Source organism: Lissotriton helveticus, chromosome 5_1 (assembly GCF_964261635.1).
Source record: "Lissotriton helveticus chromosome 5_1, aLisHel1.1, whole genome shotgun sequence".
Classification (NCBI taxonomy): Eukaryota; Metazoa; Chordata; class Amphibia; order Caudata; family Salamandridae; genus Lissotriton; species Lissotriton helveticus.
Window position 1 is genome coordinate 1,368,132,399 of NC_136065.1, and position 23,010 is coordinate 1,368,155,408.

A 23,010-nucleotide genomic window follows, 5' to 3' on the forward strand; every position below is an offset into this window, starting at 1 on the left:
AGCGCATATCTTTGAGCACTCCTTCCTTTCTCTCTGGAGCACCTAATCATAAAGTTTGTAGATATTTATGCCAAAACTGAATATGAATGAAATCATGTTGTAATGCAAATAAATTTGACAAAATGAATTTCTTCGGGTGATGTGGAGTTTAGAGTTAAATAGTTTTCCACTGTGGCCACCTATCTTTTGTACTGCATATGAACTAGCACCAGTGGATACTCTGGTTCCTCCATTGTTCTATAACCCCCACAGGTTACAGCAACAAAATTCATCAATATGCTGATGATGCACTTTGCTTCCCTTGAAATTCTCCTGTGCTTCAGACATCCAGTGCCACAAACACTGGCTGCACATCATCCAGACCTGGGTGTCCAATGCTTACCCGAAGGTCAACCCAAGCAAGGCAGAATTCCGGCTATTTGCCTAGAACAACAAACAGTACAAACCTTTCTCAATGTCCTGAACCTTGACTTCTTTGAGCCTCAATTTTCACTAAATGCCAAGTCACTTTGCTTCACCCTGGACACCGATCTCAACCACAAGGAACACTTTGCTAAAAAAATAAAGATGGCCTGGTAAGTCACTTCTTCAATAAAAAATTAAAAAATTCTTCTGGATAGTGATTGAAGAACTGTTGTACTTTTGCATCCCCAATGGTGATAACCCCCTGTTCCATGGACTCCCAGACTTCACACTGGCAACCTTTCAGGGCTTCCTACATGCTCCAGCATGTCTCATCCAGGGCCTGAAGAAATATCATGTCATCCCCATCCTAATAGAACTCCATTGGTTCCACTTGTCGGCTTGCCCCATCTCCAGCACCATCTGCATCCTTGGCAGTGCCACCATTTCCAGAACCCAGCTTATTTTGCAGCTCTCATCTCTGGTGGTTCTTGAGCATCTGCGCCCAGGACACTGTTCGACTGAAGACTAAGAAATGTAATGACCTCATGCCTTTCCTGTCTATGCACCCAATGCCTTTTCTGTCTATGCACCCAAGATCTGGAAGAAAATACCCATATACATCGGGTCATCCCCAGCGCCACTCCAATTTAGGAAAGATTTGAAGACGCACCTCTTTAAAGAACCCTACATAACAAAGCATTAATAGTCCACAAAACCGCGAACTCTCCTTTGTCTCTTTGACTTCATGCTTGTCTTTGACCTTGGAACCTACCCTGCTGCCTTTTTTGGTCGAGCATTCGAGACCGCTTGTGTATATACTCTGTTAGTATACACTTTAGTATATACTCATGTGTATGTACTTTGTGGGCCCTGGAGATCAGCCCTAGGACTTGTCTGCTTCCGCTTAGGGACTTTTTTTCTGTTCAACTGCCTCTAATGAACTGTCCTTATAGAACACCACCAGCTGAGGTCTGTAAAATACCAGAATTACTTTCTGTTGGGGGACTTTCTTTTTTAATTTTTCTGGCAACAGCCCAGGGCATTTGTTATATTTCTTCCTAAATGTATGTGCAATTATTGCTATATACATTTGTTCCATGCATGGTTCATACTAAATAAAACAATGAACAAGTTCACACATTTGTGACACTGCTTGTATTTTCATGAGGACTCCCAGTCTGATGGGGTAGTTCCAATACGTGAATTGATGAAAACTAAATGCAGAAGATGATCACTTTGCCAAGCTGCTTTGCTACTTGTCCGTGGAGAGTGTTGCTACTTTTAAATGAGCTTGTCATCCCTTCTGAGGAATGGTGCAGATGGGCATGGAGGAGGGGGGGGGGGGGGGGTATATGGTTGACCTGGCAAGAATATTTGGCCTTTTTCCAATGCTTGACTATCTGTTGTCATGGCTGTGCAATGGCTGGTGATGGAGGTTTTGTTTCATTCACCTCTGCCTCACTGATTAGAAGTTCGCATGTTTGAATTGATATTACCTTATGGTGGGAACTATAATCATATATTTAGATCACCATTCAGATGTACAGTTTACACTCTTCGGGGAAGTGCCATATTTTATAAAAACAATTTCCCTCGCATGGCTTGTTACTGCTATGTGAAACAAAAAATTTGGGAAGGGAGTATGTAGTACATGGTAGAAAGTATGTGCTGGCAATTCATTTAGCATACTTCAAACAATCCTCCCTGGCCGACCCAATGAGAGAGGATGAGCTTTCGCCATGATAGTGCCATTTATGCCATAGGGACGTAAGGGTCAGGATCTTATGTGCGTAACGGGGGTGGAGGGACGGGGGAGGGGTGGGGTGGCGTGCGTGCGAAGTGTTGGCAATATGGTCATGGGACCACGTGTGCCGCGCAGTCCTTTGGTGAAGTGTCGTTTGATTGGAAGGCAATGAGTGCTTTCTGTGTGCTGGCATGGAAGAGTTGTTCAAGGTGGGCACTCGTTGGTTTTGGCTTCCACATTGTGTAGACAGGTCTCCCAACATTCCCCGCTCATGCAGTAGTCTCCTCTCATGCGGTGCATCTTGCATGTGTGGGCTTCAGCTCTGGTCCACGTCAACCGTTCAGTGAGCCAGTACCGGAGGAGTAGGAGCTTTCCAGACCATAGCAATTTGATGTTTGAATAACACAAGCTCTTCATACACGCCTACACAGCTCTCCACGACGCCGTACCAGCATATCTGAACAACCGCCTTGTTCCACGTACCCACCCGACACCTCTGCTCTGCAGAACTGGCCCTTGCACCATCCATTGGATCCGCAAGACCAGGACCGGAGGAAGATTCTTCTCCTACCTTGCTGCCAAAACCTAGAACACCCTTCCTTTCCACCTCAGGCTATCCCTGTCACTGACCCAATTCAGAAAGGATCTCAAGACCTGGCTCTTCGAATGAGCCTCAGAGCCCATTAGGAGCTGCTGTATACTCAATTGGTATCCTTCGGTGCCCGGGGTTTTGTTGCGGACAATCTGGGAGATGGCCGCTTGTATCTTCTCCAGTTGTAGGGCTCGTCCAGTTCACTGCAGTGCAGCGGTTTCAACCTTGCCAGCTGTAAGCTACAGAAGAACTTGTGTGTTCCCCCAGGGATTGGGGTGCAGTATATAACTCCGATAATAATCCCGGAAGTTCGCATTAATGGTTAGCTGTGTGATGACCAACTCCCATCGGTCGGCGGAACACACCAATATGAGAACACTGTTGGTCTTCATGTGTGAGCCATGCTAGCAACCACCGAGTGGTCCCCCTCAGTATGCTACAGGGCTCTCCATCGTCTATAATAATGTCCACTCACGCGCACCTCGGTGTCAGTGCACTGTTTACGTACTTGCTTAAGTTGTTCAGCCAGAGTCGCCTGGTTGGCAACCTGTACTTCCAGGGATCTGAGGTTACGTTCGAGCAGACGTATCCCCAGAATGTTGCCGGGCAGTGACCGCATCCCATTCGGTGGTTTGGACGAAGCAAAGCCGCTGTTTAGTTCAAAATTCTGGTCAGTGCATTGTTTTAGATTTGCACGAAATGGAGGGTCAGAAAGAGCTTCGACCTGCAGCCGCCATGTGGGTGAGCTTAGCTGGCCATCACACAAAAATAGGTCAATTCTAGTATGTACGTCATGCACTGGGGAGAAATAAGAGTATTCGCGCTGCAGTGGGTGTGAAAGTCGCAATGCATCATGCACACGCATACGGGTGAGCCAACAAGCAAAGTGCTGTGTGGTGCCATTACTGGCAGCTGTGTGCGGGTGTGTGGATTGCTCAAAGCTCACATCTGTTGTACAGTTAAAATCGCCTCCCCACAACACGGGGGAGGTTGGAATGGTCTTTTAGGGAGCTCCGGTATTAGTGTGTTTGAAATTCCTGATTGGTTCTTGTTGGGGGCATATATTGTTACCTGTATAAGGGGCACTCTGTCCAAGTGACAGTTTAAGATTCCATAGTGGCTGTCGGTGTCCACCCTATGTGTGCCCAAGACAACTGGGGCAACCCAGATGAAAACGTGCCATACACCTGTCCCCTCCATTTTGTGCGAACCGCATTAAATTCTGAGATGGTAAGATGGGTTTCATGGAGCATAGCAATGTGTACCTGGCTGTGTTTAAGGTGGGCGTGAATATGGTACTGCTTAGTTGGAGCAGCCATGCGCACACATTCCAAGTGATTACATTAAATTGCAGGGTGAGAATGTCACTTGTTGCCCCAGCCATGGATTTAAATAGCAGTGTATAGTTTAGAGAATGTGGGGAACCCCGTTCCTGAAGTCGGCCCTCGGACACTCCTGATAATACCCACCTCCATGTGATCGGGTATCCTCGTATATCATGTGCTTGAACAGCAAACCCAGTCATAGGCATAATCAAAGCATTTACGTCAATCATATCCACACACAATAGAGACCGCCTACCCCTTCCCCCCACCCGCCCCCGGATAGATGCACCGCAGGTGCCATCCCAGCCGTGGATTTCAGTGGCAATATCAGCTGTGAAGGGCGTGAGGACCCCACATTCACCCAGCCGGCATATGGTCACACCCAGTGAAATCCTTCTCTATGTGGTCAGGAGCTCACATATGGCATGCATTTGAGCAATAGTCCCAATCATTCGGCAGAACCAGAGCAGGATGGTAAACATTAACATCAACCAACCAGGGTAACTGGTTCCCTCCCCAGACAGTTACTCTGTAAGAGCCCGTCCAAAAACATCCAACTGTACAACAATAACAGTGTAAGAGAAAAAAAAGCAGTCATTAAAGTCTGTAGTGTAGTTCCTATATTCCCAATAGGCTCTGCGCATTGGAATAATATATCCTATAGATTTGACGTAGGACTTATGTCAATAGGTCTCTATCGAATATACTAAACTTAATAGTGAGTGTGCCAGCTAACTCAGAGGTCACTAGAAACTTTCTCGAATTCACAAGAAGGGATTAGTTTCTGACAACCGCATAAACATGACAACTTTGTTTCCCAAGAATAAGAATATATCCCTCAGAGCCGTGGAAACAATAGATTACTATTTTACTCAGTCAATCGTGCATGCTTCGTTTCTTCAGAGTTGCAGAGAAATAGAGAGAAAGGCGTTTTCGATAAAAGGTTTATTGAACAGTCTTCTTTCTCATGCAAGAGAAGTGAACTGCTACAATCGTTAGGCAGAATGCAAAGTGTAATGCGTACAGCATAAACAGTAATATGAAATATGTTTGGTTTCTAAGCCATATAAAAATACATACATAAATAACATAGGCTTAAGTACTCAACTGTTGCTTCTAAAATACGCCTACCCCAATGTACCTAACCTAGGTCTAGTACCAGGGAAGAAGTAAGTGTTGTTTAGCATAGGTTGTAATTCTTGCCAAGAATCTACCAAAGGTTTCTCTAGGTTCTAATCAGCTCCATACCATTAGAATGAAGGAGGTCTGGTATCTCTGTCTCGGGACTTGATTTCCCAACACCCCGCAAGGGGAGCCGGAAACACTGGAGCTGGATTCTCAGGAGAGAAGGGCAGCTTCCTAATCAGTGCGTCAGCTGGAGAGTCGGCTTCCTTCGGCACTTGCTGAAGCGAGCTGCGTCGGGCAAGTAGGTCTTCGAACTGCTCTGAACCACCGTATCTTGCTATGCCTAAATAAGGGCTTAATTTCTTATGCCTATATAAGGGCAACGAGAATTGTACCTATATAAGGGCATGAATCGGGAAAATTCAATCGGAGTTTAAAACACCACACAACACCCACTCCACTTTCTTATGTACGACATTACAAAGTTCTGAAACACGTTAAACATATCTAAACATGATGTGTTAAAAAACCCACCCAAAATACATAAAAATGCATTGGTACTGGTTGTACACGAAAAGAGCATTTGTGCTTTAAAAGCAATGTTTCATTCTAAGCATATAGGTGATGTTTTCAAAAAGTGCTATCTGAATGAATCACGAAAGTACATTTATGAAATGGCTCGTAAATACAGAAAAGAAAAGGTGCCGAAACCATTTCATGACAGATTATTAAAACTGTTTGTGTATGTGGACAAGGTCAAATTTTGTATCTGGAAGTTTTCAAAGAATTCTAGTTCTCTATGAATAGTTCTACTTTAAGCAGATTACTTTGTGCCAAAAATTAAAAATACAAATTTGGAAAAAACAAACGTTGAATCATAGAAAAAAAGAGTCCCAAAGTTAGAACTTTGTTTTGAAAAATGAAGGTCGAATTCAGAGTCTCTCAGAACACTGTGTGCCAAATCAAAAGTTATTGTTATTGTTTGGAGAAAACATCAAATCCTCTAAGTCTGTAAAGATTTCGTCTACCATTGTAGGTGAAAGTTGGATTACCTTGTTAAGAAGATCAACTGCACATAGATATGAAGCATCGCTGTCAGCATTGGTCGCATTAGCAATGTTCGTAGTGGATGATACCTGCGTGCCTGTTTCCTCTCGTACCTCACCGCCAGCCTTTTGCGTCTGTGAGATCTCATTGAATGCCATCATCAGAATTGGTAGCTGCTGGGGACAACACAGTGCATGGGCCGTTACTGATTCAAGCAAAGTAACATCCATTGGCTTGACTGATGGAAGTGTGAGACAGATGTCTAACACACATTCTTCTCCGCATAGCAGGCAGCGTAGAACAGGTAAGATGCAAGCTTGCCAAATTGGTCTGAATGACAGAAACCATGTGGTATTTAATTCTCTTAAACAAGTTAATCCCAAAATTTGGATGATACGCTCACGACACTTCATCACCAGTAGAGTGGTCTCCACAGTGATCTAGGTGTCAGCTGTGGATTGGCTTGCCATATCGAAGCAGTAGGAGCAAAAATAGTATCCCTGCAGCGAGTCCCAAAATGAGAGGCAATCCGCTAAACACAGAGTGCACGAAGTTTGGAAATATTCCTAGGACTGCTTCAAAGGGTGCTAACAGTCCCGAAAAAACTGTCTTAAATACATGTACAATACCACTCGTATCAGACATGTTTAAGATAAGACTTAACATTTCTGAGAAATGTATAGGGCAATTTGTATTTGCGCTTTGCAGATCATAGGTCTCTTTGGCCGAGGTCAGTGGCACAGTTTTCTGTAGAAGAATGGCTTTCATTCTGCTTAAAGTATCAATTCGTATACAAGAGATGTTCAGTGAAGGCTATAACGGCGCATCCCGGTCTGTCTTAGTTTTTGGAAACAATACTTGCATACAGCAAGTGACCCTGGCTGACAGTTACGAGATAGGGTAAACCTGGCAACATGCCACAGCAGCTGTGATCGTTCAACATAATGTAACTTCCATTTGAAAGTTGTCCAAAAAGTGGATCAATCACCGCCGCCGGAGAACCTTGCAGGTGGCTGGATAAGTTGGTAGAGGAACCATCGCTGGCCCCGTGTAAATTAATACCCTGACAAAGGAGAGAACCGCTTAGTGCGTTTTCATAATTTTTACCACTAAGAAACACCTCTCTTCCCCCACTCCAACATCTGTGTGTGTATGGTGATTTCCAGGATGTCTGATGTTTTTTTTACCCAACCTTTCATATGTGCCTGCTGGTATATGTTTTAAGCAATACTGAAAATGGAAAATTATGAGAGGCAGAGTGATTGTTCCGTGTATTATCCATTCAATAGCTGGCTTTTCAGCGACTGTAACTGGCAATCTTTCCTGTTTTTCAATGCTCAGCACCGTATAGTCTGCTCCCTTCTGTGCCAGTTTGATCTGTTTATCAGTGAGAGTGGATTCTGGATTTGTGTAGCCACTCAAGGCACAGTTTCCCTACACTGTATGTTGTTACTATTGCTGGATGCGGTCTCTGAACATATCTTGGATCTGGCCTAGTGAATGTGAACCCTTGTGTCTTATTCAGGAATCTATCTTGACAGTTGTTGTGTCTGTGGGCCAGATTAACAATTTTTTCCAATCTGGATCTGTTCTGTTATGATGCAAAATAGTATGTACGTCGACCTCCCCCTCTGAAGTTTTACCACTAAGTTGTGTAGGTGCAGGTTTGGCCGGTTTGTTTAAGTCTTTTATCTTGGCTAACCCAAGACAAGATGTCTGTTGGACAGTGTCATTCAAAAACATAATTTGCTCTGGGATGATACAGGCACTAAATAAGGTTTCTAATCCCTGCACTTGCCAGTCTTTTGTGCCCCAGACAGTTTTTGTCTCAATGTTGTCTTTACAAAAGTCGAAACCGAGAGAAGACAACTGATCATAAAAGGCTGCAGAATAAATTTGCTTGGTATTTGTCAAAATACTTTTCATTCCTGTCTTATTAACATTTTTAAAGTAAAATGATTCTGGATTTGAAACATTAAAACCTGAAAAGCATGGAAATATTCCATTATATGTTTTTGAGCTACCCTTTGGTGGCATAGGACCATGTTCCCATTGGTTCTACATCGGTACATTTCTAGGATTTGCAGATTTGTGCAAGGAATGATTACCATAGTGATTATAACAATACATTTGTTAATACTCTGATGAACCTTCTAAGTATTCATGATTTGTAAATTTTGCAGACATTTCTAAGTCTGACATCATATTAGTAACAGTCTCGAAGTCCCAGTCTTCAGAAAAGGTACCAGATTTAACAAAGTAATTCAAGGAAATCTTGAACTGGTGGGAATCTTCAACAGCTCTGCCGGGCCAAAAATGTCATAATCAGTTCTGTCCCAAGCTATACCACCCGGTGTAGGAACGGCTGTGATGTTCACTGATGACAAGTCTCTTTGTTCACGATGAGATGATTTGTGTGGCTTGAGTACTAAGTTGATGTTCTTACTTTCTGTGTCCTTTTTAACATATCTTCCATTTATCAGCATTCACAAAGTTATTACCAGAGTCAACCAAATTAGAAGAAAAAGCACACCCAAAACAATCCAAAATTCAATCCATGGTGAAACCAGATAAGTCTTTTCCAGGTGATGAAAAAGTTCTGTTGCTGTTCTTTTGAAAGTTTTTTTTACTGGCGTTGTTTCAGGTTCGCTGGGATCCTCCGAAAACGTATCAAAGGTAATGAAATAGCCAGAGACCGTTCTGTCAATTGTAGGGATTGCATCAGGATTCGTTGAAATTGCTGGAACCACTTGATCACTTGGTACATTTGTGTATTCAGATAATACTGCATTGTTGACAGGTGTTTCTAGACAAACTTTTATTTGGGTCTCAAGAGGTGCAAGTTCCATAGCTTTGTTGCTTAGTCCTTCATTTTGCCCTGCAGATTCTTCAAAGGTGATGAGTCTCTCAGTTTGAACCTCTTAGATAGCAGCCAGATTAGGGCGTCTGCTACATTGTCGGAGTCCACTTGGCCTACTGCCTATGATCAGCCACATGATGTGGTTTGACCAGGTTTATGGACACAAACCTTTTCTCCTTTTTATCAGCAAGGGGCAGCAGTAATACTGTTCTTGATCCGTGGATTGCTAGGGCAGGTACTTTTTGTCTGTAAGAAGGCCCAAATTCCTTTTTGTCCGCGATTTTTTCTCTGACTAGATCCCCAAGCTTAGGAATCCAGACAGGTCTTGCTGGAACGGTTGGTTTCTCTTCAGTGGTTGTTGGCTTCAGGAACACGTTACTTTGTTTTGTTCTTATTTCATTTAAGTCCTGTAAAACAGCCAAACGGTCTTTGATATCAAAGGGTTTCTTGTCTACCACTGAAGTCTGACAATCGAGATCCGAAATTAACATTCTGGTCCCAAAAAGGACTTCATATGGAGTGATACCCCCTAGAGAACTTCTTGGCAGATTGTTAAGACTACGTTGGACACTTATTAGGTGTTTGACCCACCCGTCACCCGAGCCTAATACCCTAGCTGTTATAGATTGCTTTATGTCCCGCTTTTTTCTCTCCACTACCGAATTTCCCTCAGGATGGAAAGGACTAGAGAACCGCAATGCAACGCCCTTTTTGGCCATGGCCTCCTTGTAAGCTCGCGAGCTAAACGCAGGACTCTGGTCAGAATGTAGCGTGCCAACTGCGTATGCGCCGATAAAGACTCGCAAATCTTGTTTTAACAGTTCCAGCGTCAGCCGAGCGCTGAGGCCACATCCAAATGAATCTTGTCTTAATATTTGTGGGACCGCATCTGTCCATAGGGACGTCTGATTGTAGATAGTCTAATGCTGTCTAACAATGGTGTCTGTACTGGGCTGGCTACACTGTAGTCAGGTATCTGGCGGCGTTCTCTGCTGCGATCTCTGTTGCAGTCATGGCAATCAATTGCAAATGTTTGAATGTGGGCATTCATCCCTTGATGTATCAGACCCTCTCCCAAATGTGCTTCCTGTATCAAAGTTACTCTGTTTCCTGTTTGGAATTACCCTATCCCCCACTCCAGGGCTTCGAGCAAAAGGAACGGAGTTTGCATCAATTATATTTGAGTGGATAGTTTTGAGGTAACGCTGCACCGCTGCCTTTGCTTGTGGCATTGACAGCTAGCATTATTTTGCCGTCTATTTTCGTTTTTGAACGAGTGATTGCAGCTACGGAAGCCGTTTGCACAGCTGCCTTCACGGCTTCATCAGCCAATGAATTCTCCAACGTGAACGCCATTACGCTGATGACTCAGTCTATGTATCACGTGAGCGTTTTGTAGTCCTTGTCTTAACTGAACTACTTGTTCCCAAAGCAGTTTGTGCTTGATTGTGCCACCTTTTGCATCTTTGTAACCTTTTTGAATCCAGTTTTGCAAGCATTCATTGTAATATTGAACACAATAATACGAATCGCACACTGAGTGTGGGGAATTTGCGATCAGTATTTTCAAGCTCCATCTTGAATGCTTGTAGTTCAGCTCACTGAGCTGTACAATCTCCTAGAGATTGCGTTTTAGTGACCATTGGTCGGAATTTGCCATTGCACCAGCGACCTTTAACGATCGCGCACACCGCACTATAGGCTTGTTTACCCACCGTGGTGGGTTGAGCTGATCCATCAGTATAAATCATACATTCATACAGCTCTAGAGGCAGAATTTCAGTAGGCAGAGGACATTCTTGTTCGTATTGTAGAAATGCTTGTTTTCTCAAATATGGGTCAAAAACGTATTCAACGTCTGTTGCAAGAGAATTAACCCATTGTATTCATCTCGGATGTAGAGCTTTAGCATTTGGAATGCTCGCTTTCGTCACTGTCTCTAAGGCAGGTACAGGTGTAACGACCATAATGCGCTTACCCTGTGCGAGGGCTCTCTCTTTTCCTACTGTACTTTGAACCCCTGTCAGAATTTTTTCTGTATAAGTGAATTTCATTTCTGCTTGTGTGTTCAAATGTGATTTGTAAGCTATTGGTACTTTTTCTCCTTCATTAAAAGTTAAGTACGTGAAGCCGCATTGACCTGGAATGATTCAGATCACTAAGTTGCATACGTTTACGTGTGTTTGCAAATGTTTTGTTGCTAACATGTCTGTTTGCAATGAATGCAAAATTTCAGTGTATTTTTCAGTTAAATTAACTGTTTTGAAATCAGGTTTGATTAATTTGTAGAGAGGTTTAACCCTTTCTGCGTAGTTTAGAATGTATGTTCTTCCGAAATTTAGGAAACCTAGAACCAACTGTAAGTTCTTCAGCATTTTTGGAGGTTGGAGCAGAGCACATTTCTCTAGAAAGTTTGCTGCCAGGCTTTTGCCTTCACTTGAAAGTTCATGTCCTAGGAAAAGGACGTTTAAATGGGCAATTCTAGATTTTTTTTTTAAATTCAACTTGTACCCTTCAGAGGCGATGCCCAGTATTATGGTGTTCACTCTGTTCAAGTGCCTGTCCAAGTCGTCGTCTGTCAGGTAGATGTCATCTACATATGATAGAGCTTCATCATCATACTTTTGTAGTAACTCTGTTACCCATGCTGAAAATACAGGACTATTCTTGAATTCTGGATTCAAGATAGCCTGGCTGATGAGGATTATGAATCTGAAACCGGTCCCAGGATGCTTGTTTCCGGTCCAGGGAAGACATGGCTTGGCAGTTCGGGCTGTACTGTTCCCATGAGGCACAGGGTCAGACTGATTTGCATATAGCCATGTCTGAACTGGGGTGGCTGAGTGAACTAAAGAATGGTGATGGATTAAACCCAGATCAGTTGACTGGGGGTGAGTGTTTGATTTGTTCAAACGCTCCGTCCATCATCCCCTTTTGTATCGCTTCATATGTTTTAGGGCACCTTTAAACCAGAGCGCATTCTGTTGGTAAGTTAGTGGAATTTCAATATCCTCGAAAGGAATGTATTCCGTTGGTGGATCATCTTCTTTGTAGAAGTGAAACACTTGTGTTACTGGATTTGCTTCAGGGAAGACTATCCATGAATAGAATACCTCTATCTGGTGATATTCATGTGCCTCTATCACAAAAACTGCCCTATCACCTCTTGATGTTAGGCCATTTTTTATAAGTTTTATAGTGATGGCAGTTCTTAAATTTACAGGAATGCTTACAGCATCCTCGTCGATTTCTTGGAAACCTGAAAAGTTTAAAGCTTGTACGGCGTCATCGCCTGTAGCTTCACCGTTCTCGGTGTTGTTGCCGTTATTTGACATTTTATTGACTGAAAATTTTCAGAGAAAGTTTCAAGGAAACAAAGATAAGGTGCACAATATTTTGGAACACTGGATCCTTCAACGTTGAATAAATCTAAAAACCGATACATAGGATTTTTCGTCCTACTCCGCTATGGCGGATATTATCCCTTTACCGACTCCAGACGTCTATTGGAGTATTACGGAAAAAGGGGTCTCCGAGAAAAGCACGACTGAGTTACTTTTAGTATCTAGCGTTAAATTAGTGCCTTACCAAAAGTTGGGCGCCATGTAGTGTAGTTCCTATATTCCCAATAGGCTCTGCGCATTGGAATAATATATCCTATAGATTTGACGTAGGACTTATGTCAATAGGTCTCTATCGAATATACTAAACTTAATAGTGAGTGTGCCATCTAACTCAGAGGTCACTAGAAACTTTCTCAAACTCACAAGAAGGGATTCGTTTCTGACAACTGCATAAACATGACAACTTTGTGTTCGAGGCATGTGGGCTGCTGAATTCACATCTGTGCATAGATCGCCGCCTAGTGTTGGGTCCGGATGATTGCACTTTGTTGTCTTGGAAGAGTTTTCGAAGTATCACGAGATAGGTGACTCCTCCCCTAGACTACAGTGTGCATGGGCATCTTCTCCATCCTGAGATTGTTTTTTTCCGCCATTGGGTTCGGATGCCAACTCCAAAACCCCCACTTCGGAATCGAAAACAAAACTTTCTAAAGGCCAAAAGGCCTTTGACTTCGACGGTATTGTTCTCGTTCGGTACCTCTCTACTCGATCCAGCTTTCCATCTCCCATCGGTCGTCGACGAGGGCCGTTGGGCCTTTTCGACGCCACGTGAGCCGACCGTCGATGGAAAGAAGCCCTTATAAAAGGTGCCCACAATGCCACTCCAAGTTCCCACATACTGACAAAAACTCAGTATGCAACAAGTGCCTTTCCCCAGACCATAGGGAAGAAACCTGCCCGGCCTGCTCCCAGTTTCGGTCAAAGAAAACCATACGGATCCGACGGGCCGCTAGGCAAGAAATGCAGCGACAGGCACCGGAACCGGACAACAGCTTCGATGATGACCAGGAACTACCGGACGCTCAAGACTCTGACCTAGAGATCGTCACCGTGGAGGACTACTCGGACTCCGATGTCGAGATCCCACCGGGGCAAATCGTGAGTACACTGCCCCCGACACCAATAAGCCCGTTACTGAAGGCTTCGGTCGAGGCATCGCCAAACGGCCTTAGCCAAGATCATAAAAATGTTTCGCCAGCCCCGCCATCCGGCTCGGCTCCGAAACCGAAACCTTCAGAGACCCCAGGGCCCAGTAACATTGTCCTGCAGAAGGTTCCAGAGCCAAAAAAGGCCGTCGACCCGAAGGGCGTCGAACCGAAGAAGGCAGTACAGCCAAAAAGCGTCGAGCCAAAAAAGACTGTCGACCACAAGAAGGCCGCTCAGCCAAAAAACGTCGACCCCAAAGAGGTAGTCAAACCGAACAGGGGCACGCAGCCTAAGGGCGCCGAACCGAAGAAGGTCGCCGACTGAACAAGCCTACTGTTCCAAAATCCGTCGACCTGCCAAAGGTCGCCGACAAAAAGGGGGCCGTACCGAAGTCCGTAGCGTGGCTGGAAAAACCTGTCGACCCAAAGATAAGTGCTCCGAAGACACGAGTTCATCCGAAGAAGAACGTCGACTCGGAAAAGGACACTCATCCAAAAAAGCCTACGGAGCACAAAAAACGTGTCTACCCGAAAGTTCCAGTCGACCCCGAATCACTCGTCGACCCCGAACAAGGGCCAGAGCCCAAAAAAACACCAAAAGTGTTACCAACCCAAAGAAGTCTAACACTCAACCCAGGACTGTAGAGGAAGAACTCTTCCACCCAGATCCATCAGACGACCAATCTAAAATATACATCAATCCAGACACTGGTAAAGTTACCATTCTGCACAGAAAGAAGAGGCCTTTGGACTCTGGCTCACATTCCCCTATTCCATTAAAGAAAAAGGACTTTGGGACTTCTCCCTCTAGACCCTTCATTCCTTTTCAGCCTATCATGCCTACTACACCCTTTAATCCTTACATTCCTTACTCTCCTTCTCACGGGGACAATGAAGGTAACCTGGGGGATGAGCCACAACCTCAATATGATTTCCCACAAGATCCTCAACCACAAGAGGAACCATGGGAGGAGCCAACAGACCCTTACAACACCCACCCCATCCCTGATGTACCCTCTTATCCTACTAAGCCGTCACCTACAGATGACACCGTAGTCTTCAATCAACTGATAGACAGGGCAGCACAATTCCACAATGTAGATATGCATAATGGCCCTGTTGAGGAAGACTTCTTATTTGACACCTTCCCCACTTCAGAAAAAAGTGTTAGAACACTTTCCATGTTAAAAGGAGTTCTGAAACATGCACCTGACATATTTAAGGATACAGCCAGGGCACGGGTAATCAACCCCAGAATAGAAAAGAAGTATAGGGCAGCTCCTACAAACCCTACTTACATCAGAGGAGAGTTACCACTAGACTAACTGGTAGTGACTAATGCACGTAAACGGGCCAACTCCCAAACAGGGGAAGCACCTCCCCCTGATAAAGAGTCAAAAATACTGGAGGCATCAGGAAAAAGGGTAGCAGCACAAGCCTCCAACTCATGGAGGATTGCTAATACACAAGCCCTACTGGCTCGGTACGGCCAGGCGCATTATGATCAACTCGAAAGCCTAATGCAACACCTGCCTGAGCCCTTTAAAGCACAAGCTGATGACCTCATACAAGAGGGAAAATTGATAACAAATGCCTCCATCAAATGCGTGCTTGACGCAGCAAACACAGCACCTACAGCACCTAGGTCAATTAACACTAGCGTCTTATTACGCAGACATGTATGGCTGCGTATTTCCGGTTTTAAGAATGAGGTGCAGTCCACCATTCTTAACCAACCTCTCAATCAAGATTTCCTATTTGGCCCTGCTGTCGACACCATTTTGGATAAAATGAAAAAAGATACAGAAATTGCAAAATCAATGGGGGCATTACAATTTCAACACAGAGGCTCCTTTCGGCGCTCCTCATACAGGGCAACTACACGAGGAAATACCTCGCAAACATCTGCCTCATACAAAAGTAACACACAAGGTTCCTTCAACAAAAACACAAACAGAGGAGGTTTTAGGGGCAACAGTAATAAGGGAAGAGGACGTGGAGGCAATAACACCAGAGCCTCCACTGCCACAAAACAGTAACTTCATTACGCTGCCGCCAGACCACATAACACCAGTCGGAGGCAGACTCCAACAGTTCCTACCGGTCTGGCACGCAATTACCACAGTTTGGTTATTGCCTAGAACTGACTTCTACACCACCAAACATACCACCCAGACATCGTCCTATGTCCACGGAACACATCACCCTGCTCCAACAAGAGGTGAAATGCATGCTGGGAAAGGGGGCCATAGAGCAAGTCCCTTTCCACCAGCAAGGGACAGGAGTATACTCCCTATACTTCCTTATCCCCAAGAAAGACGGCTCCCTCAGACAAATATTGGTCCTCAGACCCCTAAATCAATAAATACTATCGGAACACTTCCATATGATCACACTACAGCAAGTGCTCCCGTTGCTCCAACAAGGAGATTTCCTAGCATCACTGGACCTCAAGGATGCGTATTTTCACATACCCATCCATCCTGCCCACAGAAAATACCTCAGGTTCATAATAGAAGGTCAACACTACCAATTCAAGGTTTTGCCCTTTGGGGTTAACACGGCTCCAAGAGTGTTTACAAAATGCTTAGCGACAGTGTCAGCACATCTCAGAAGGTAACACATCCATGTGTACCCCTATCTGGACGATTGGCTAATACAAGCGAAATCGTACCAACAGTGCACAGCACACACATCTCAAACACTTCAGTTGCTACACAATCTAGGGTTTTCCATCAACTACCCAAAATCGCATCTGCAACCATCCCACACACAGCAGTACCTGGGAGCCACTATAAATACCTCAGTGGCAAAAGCATATCCAAACTCAGCAAGGATAGCCAGCATGCAGATACTCATTCGCAAATTCCTGCCACAACACTCTCTGCCAGCTCGAATCTTTATGCAGCTCATAAGCATGATGGCCTCCTGCATTTTCATTGTCCCCCATGCCAGACTCCAGATGCGCCCATTACAACAATGCCTAGCACGGCAATGGAACCAGGCTCGAGGACAACTAAAAGACCTAGTGTTGGTAGACAGTCGCGCTCACAACTCTCTGCAGTGGTGGAACACACAAAACCTTTCCAAGGGGCGACTGTTCCAAGAGCCGGTTCCACAACTAGTACTGACAGCGGACGCATCACTGACAGGCTGGGGAGCCCATCTACTTCAATACACAGTACTAGGGCTCTGGACAACCAAACAGAAAAAGCTACATATCAACCAACTAGAATTTTTAGCGATATTCCTAGCCCTGAAAGTATTTCAGAAATACCTGTACAGCAAGACGGTGTTGATCCGGACGGACAACATGACCGCAATGTACTATATCCAGAAACAAGGAGGAACGCACTCTCCACAGCTGTCACATCTGGCACAAAGCATATGGAAGTGGGCCATTCCAAAAAACATTTTTCTCCTAGCAGAACACCTTCCAGGGAAGGACAATCAGATTGCCGACCTGCTCAGCAGGCACAGCCAACAACTACACGAATGGGAGCTTCACCCCTAAGTTCTCCAACCATTCTTCAAAGAGTGGGGTCACCCAGAAATCGATCTGTTTGCCACAAAAGAAAACTCCAAATGCCAGTACTTTGCCACCAGATTCCCACATCCGTTGTCACAGGGCAATGCGATATGGATGAACTGGTCAGGCAGATTTGCGTACGCTTTTCCCCCAGCACCACTGATCCCGCTGGTGGCACGCAAACTGCGACAACACTCACTCACACTAATCCTGGTTGCTCCCACATGGGCGAGACAACCGTGGTACACAACGTTCCTAGAACTTTCAGTGGTTCCTCATCAAAGACTGTGCCTTGCTCCCCATCTTCTAACTCAGAACCATGGAGAAATAAGACACCCAGATCCCAATCAGATGAACTTAGCGATCTGGCTCCTGAGGTCTTAACTTGCCCCCAGACTACATGAACATCATTAGGGAGGCAAGATGACCAACCACACGGGCGTGCTATGCAGCTAAATGGAAAAGATTTGTTACTTACTGCAACAATAACCAAATCAACCCATTAGACGCTTCCATACAAAACATTATATGTTACCTGCTGCATCTACAAATATGTAACTTAGCATACTCTTCTATACGACTACACCTCGCTGCTATAGCAGCATACCTTCAAAACAGGCAACACCTCTCACTGTTTGGAGTACCAGCAATCAAAGCCTTCATGGAGGGTTTGAAAGGGGTGATCCCTTCAAGACACCCCCCCTCCCCAGTCTGGAATCTAAATATAGTACTTACCAGACTTATGGACCCTCCTTTCGAACCTCTACACTCATGCGAACTACAATTCTTAACATGGAAAGTTGCATTCTTGGTTGCCATTACCTCACTCAGAAGAGTGACCGATTTACAAGCATTAACAATCCAAGAACCTTTCATGCAAATGCATGCCAACAGGGTGGTTCTTAGAACCAACCCTAAGTTCATGCCTAAGGTTGTATCCAATCTCCATATCAACCAATCAATAGAATTGCCAGTATTCTTTCAAAATTCACAGTCAGTAGCTGAGAGAGCCCTACACACATTAGATGTGAAAAGAGCCCTACTTTATTACATAGACAGAACTAAATCATTTAGGAAGACAAAACAACTATTTGTTGCTTTTGCACCACAACACGAAGGAAATCCTATTTCAAAGTCAGGAATAGCCAGATGGATAGTTAAATGCATTCAAATATGTTATCAAAAGGCATAACGCACTTTAACCGTCCCCCCAAGAGCACACTCTACAAGGAAAATGGGGGCATCCATGGCTTTCCTAGGAAATATTCCTCTTGAAGACATCTGTAAGGCAGCCACATGGACCACCATACACACTTTCACAAAACACTACTGTGTAGACGTGCAAGCAAAACAGCAAGCTGCTGTAGGCCAGGCTGTCCTCAAAACTCCTTTTCAAACTGCTGCATCTGGCACAGGTAGCCACCGCTAGAGGAGATACTGCTATACAGTCTATGCACAGATATGAATTCAGCCGCCCACATGCCTCGAACGGAATATGCTACTTACCAGTATGCATCTGTTCTTGGCATGTAGGGCTGCTGACATTCATATCGCCCGCCCTCCTCCCCGGTGCCTGTCGCAGCTGCAGCATTATCTTTGGCATGACCATCTCTTACTTTTCTATCTCCATCTCTGCCACAATGGCGAAAAACAATCTGAGGATGGAGAAGATGCCCATGCGCACTGTAGTCTAGGGGAGGAGTCACCTATCTCGTGATACTTCGAAGACTCTTCCAAGACAACAAAGTGCAATCATCCGGACCCAACACTAGGTGGCGATCTATGCACAGATATGAATGTCAGCAGCCCTACATGCCAAGAACAGATGCATACTGGTAAGTAGAATATTCCTTCCCAAGAATAAGAATATATCTCGAAGTCGTGGAAACAATAGATAACTATTTTACTCAGTCAATCGTGCATGCTTCGTTTCTACAGAGTTGCAGAGAAATAGAGAGACGGGCGTTTTCAATAAAAGGTTTATTGAACAGCCTTCTTTCTCATGCAAGAGAAGTGAAGTGCTATAATCGTTAGGCTGAATGCAAAGCATAATGCGTACAGCATAAACAGTAATATGAAATAATACTGTAAGAGCATTGTATGGCTTCTAAGCCATATAAAAATACATACATAAATAACATAGACTAAAATACTCAACTGGTGCTTCTAAAAATCGCCTACCCCAATGTACCTAACCTAGGTCTAGTACCAGGGAAGAAGCAAGTGTTGTTTAGCATAGGTTGTAATTCTTGCCAAGAATCTACCAAAGGTTTCTCTAGGTTCTAATCAGCTCCATACCTTTAGAATGAAGGAGGTCTGGTATCTCTGTCTCGGGACTTGATTTCCCAACACCCCGCAATTGGGGCTGGAAACAATGGAGCTGGTCTCTGCAGAGAAGGGCAGCTTCCTAATCAGTGCGTCAGCTGGAGAGTCCGCTTCCTTCGGCACTTGCTGTAGCGAGCTTCGTCGGGCAAGTAGGTCTTCGAACTGCTCCGAACCACCGTATCTTGCTATAGCAAGTAAAGGTATATTTATACCTTGAAGATGTTTAGGAATACCATGTTTGACATAAAGTCGGGCATATGAACGTCATGAATGAACCCCTAAGGAATAGATGTTCATTGTAAAACTAACTGAGTTCTTGGAGAAATCAATATTCAAGCAAGGGAAAGTCCCTAATGGCTTAGGCTGGTATTCCATGAAATCGTTGACGTTTGGTGAACGGATGGAAGTAGCCATGCCTGTATTTGGGTAGGAAGGGGTATGCCTAAATAAGGGCATGATTTCTTATGCCTATATAGGGGCAACGAGAATTGTACCTATATAAGGGCATGAATCGGGAAAATTCAATCGGAGCCTAAAACGCCACACAAGTCCACGTGGGAGCACTGGTGGGACATGGCGTTGCATAGGGTTTCCAGTCTCATCCTCTGCCTAAGAGTTGTGTTGCCTATGTTCATAGTCTAGGCCCGTGTCGCATGGTGTTCCATCCAGCCCCCCCAAACAATGCTGTTGACCTTCAGGGGAAGTATCAAAGTCAGAAGAAGGCTCACCACTCCTGGACAGTCATCTCTGGAATAGAAGGACTAGCCTTATAAGTCATCGTGGGGTGACTTTCAGGCCTGATGGGCCCTATCGGTCAATGAAAGCGAGCCGCCAGAGTCCAAACCTGACTCCGATATGTGCACAGAGGTGCATAGGAATTCATGGCGGAGGGAGGCTTCCGACACTGTGCAGGCCTACTCTGCTGCCTGCTGATCCTTTGTCTGTTTCTTCTTGAGGGATCTACATTTGCGACATCTGGATTTGGGCGCCAGCCACCATTGCTGGAATCCTGAGAGGGAGTATGCACCAGGTCCTTAGCAAGGAGGGAGGTCCACCCATCTTCTGGGGGGTGGAAGACGTGGGTCGTTTTGCCATCCACCACTCTGAGTTTCACCAAGAGCAGAAGAGCATATCTAAGTTCTAAATCTCAGAGAGGGTGCTTAACTTTGGAATAAGAGCCCCGGCAGCGTTGTAACTCTGGGGTGAAATCAGGATATGCTGTGATGGGCACATTCTCATAGCGCCAGGGGCCCTTAGTACGACATTGTTGCAGCAGCAGATCACAATAATTAAGGAGGCAAGCTTTAATCGGACGGGGCGAGGCACCGTGAGGAGAGGCTGCCCGATGTGCAAGTTCAATGGAGAAGAAATTTGGTGCCTTATTTTCAAGAACAATCTTTACACTCATTTTTAAAGGAACAGTTCTACGCTGGAACCCTCCACGTGTTCAGGAAAGGCCAGCCGGGGGATATTGTTGCATCTTTACCACCCCTCTGCATCTTCCGCTCTGTGATGCAGGTTAGCAACCTCGTTTTCCATGTGTTTCAGTCGTTCCTGCAGGTCCTTACCGCGGCCAGAGTGTTTTATATTTCCCCAACTCGGTCTTCCAACTTGCTGTGGTCTGCTCCTAGCAAATTAGCATTGAGGTAGACGTGTCAATGTCGGTCTCCCAGGAGGATTTAGTGTCCATAATGGCCTGGAGCACCTTATCAAACTCTGTGGAGTGAGTTTGAAGGTTCTCTTTAAGATGACCGAGGGTGTCAAGTGTCCTGTCCATAGGTGTGGAGAGTGTCAATGTGTCCTCATTTCTTCTAGGCATCTGTTTAGTGGCCTTGGTCGTCTCCATCATCATCAGCCAGTTTGGGCGAGCTCTGGAGTAGCCAACCCGAGTGTGACAGATAACTGGGTGTCACACCTAAGGGCGGTCAGGCACAAACCCTCTGATCAAGGCACTTATTGGTGCTCGACAGGGTAAAGCGGGCACACCCGTGTTGCGGTCTTCCGGTCCGTTAGAATACTGGCACAGTGATGGAAGCACCAGCTAAGCCAGACAGTTCAGGCAGGATAATCTACGTGCTGGACCCCTCCGGAGGGTTAGGGTGCTAAGAGACAGTGTGTGGGGCATTGTGGCGCAGTTGAAAAAACTATTAAGGCCCCTCAGTAGAGCACCACTTCTATGGCGTATTGATGTATGTAGCTTGCTCAGAGTAATGGGAGGGTAATTAGGTTAATATCACTCCGTGGTGCCTTGCAACAGTTCTAGGAGCTCATGAGTTCATGCAGTGGCCTCAGTAATCACTTACACAATTGATGTCACAAGAGGATTAATGCAGGCCCGGAAGGGGGACACAGGCATGACCAGGAGAATCCAGGAGGTGGCAGTGTTCCAACCTCCTCCTCAGTAGCTGGAGAAGGTGGATCCCCTGTCACTAGTTAGCACCTCAGGGATCGTGCAGGCAATGGGGCCTGCAGCCAGCACTTGATGGTGTGTTCAGGTGGAGAAGGGATGCCGTGCTCAGCAAGTCCTCACACATCTTCACAACGCAGCACAGCTCCAAGCAGAGATAGTGCATAGGCCCACAGTGTAGCTACTCTGTGCTTTCCAGGGTGCTATCAATGACTCTGGAGGGGATGCACACTTACTTTGGCAGCTGTCTTTTATTCCAGCACACACTCCCGAGCACGGAGAGTTGGTGTTGATGGTTGCAGTCACTGTGGAGTCCGTGAAACCAGGTAGGCATTCACAGGGTGGTATCTGCCATGTCCACTCATCCCGTCAGCAGCAGGTACCCTCTACCGAGCACCAACAGTCGAGGAGCGGCTTCTGGATCACGATGGCTTTAGTTAGAAATAATTGTAGGATATAAGTCTGGCCGGCTGCGGAGCTCCCTACACAGTGCCCGGTGCGGCTGTCATTTTGGCCATGTCCAAGAGAAATTGTTAATAGCAAATGCTCCACTATTATGTGTTCCAGCACTTCTGTCAATAAAATATATACCCACTTGTGTAGTAGATCTAATTCCCACGACAGGGAGTGCTTCAAAATGCAGTGCTCATACCTCAAGTTTTTACGTTAAAAACTGACCCATTCAGATGATGTGGGTAGCTGGGCATTTGGGCCTGGGCTCCACCTCCACCCATAGGAAATAACCCCAGTCATTTCTGAAAACTAGACACCCAGAGTGCTCAGTCAATATATATTCACAAGGAACTGGACAAGGGAGGCGTGAGCCTCCTGCTTTTTCCACATACCTTTCTGTGTGCCACTGAGTCTGAGTTATGGGTGATCTACCAGTAAACAGTTTTACCATGGCTTAGACCTTTAAGAACAGGCATTATCATTAACCAGTACAGATGTGGTGCTTACAGGAATCAGATTTGTGACCAGCAGATTTCACCACGTAGCAGCAGGTGAGGCATTCGCTGCAGGGATGAAAATGAGAGGGAGGCATGCATCAAACATTGCAGAAATCAAGTGTTAGAAATCTGTTAGAGAGTGACTGCTCTTG

At 45.2% G+C, this 23,010-nt stretch overlaps 1 protein-coding gene across 22 annotated transcripts in view; it reads left to right on the forward strand.

Annotated features, from left to right (window-relative positions):
• The window catches only part of ANKS1A (ankyrin repeat and sterile alpha motif domain containing 1A), a 1,080,152-nt gene that overhangs the window by 398,733 nt on the left and 658,409 nt on the right, over positions 1-23,010 (forward strand). Inside the window, exon 1 of one of the 22 annotated variants that reach the window (XM_078644300.1) lies at positions 6,234-6,542. The exons of the other annotated variants lie outside the window; for them this stretch is intronic. Within the exon in view, the coding sequence (XP_078500426.1) occupies positions 6,308-6,542 (235 nt within the window). The 5' untranslated portion in view covers positions 6,234-6,307. Of the gene's footprint in view, positions 1-6,233; positions 6,543-23,010 lie in introns of those variants that run through there. 22 annotated transcript variants of the gene reach the window in all.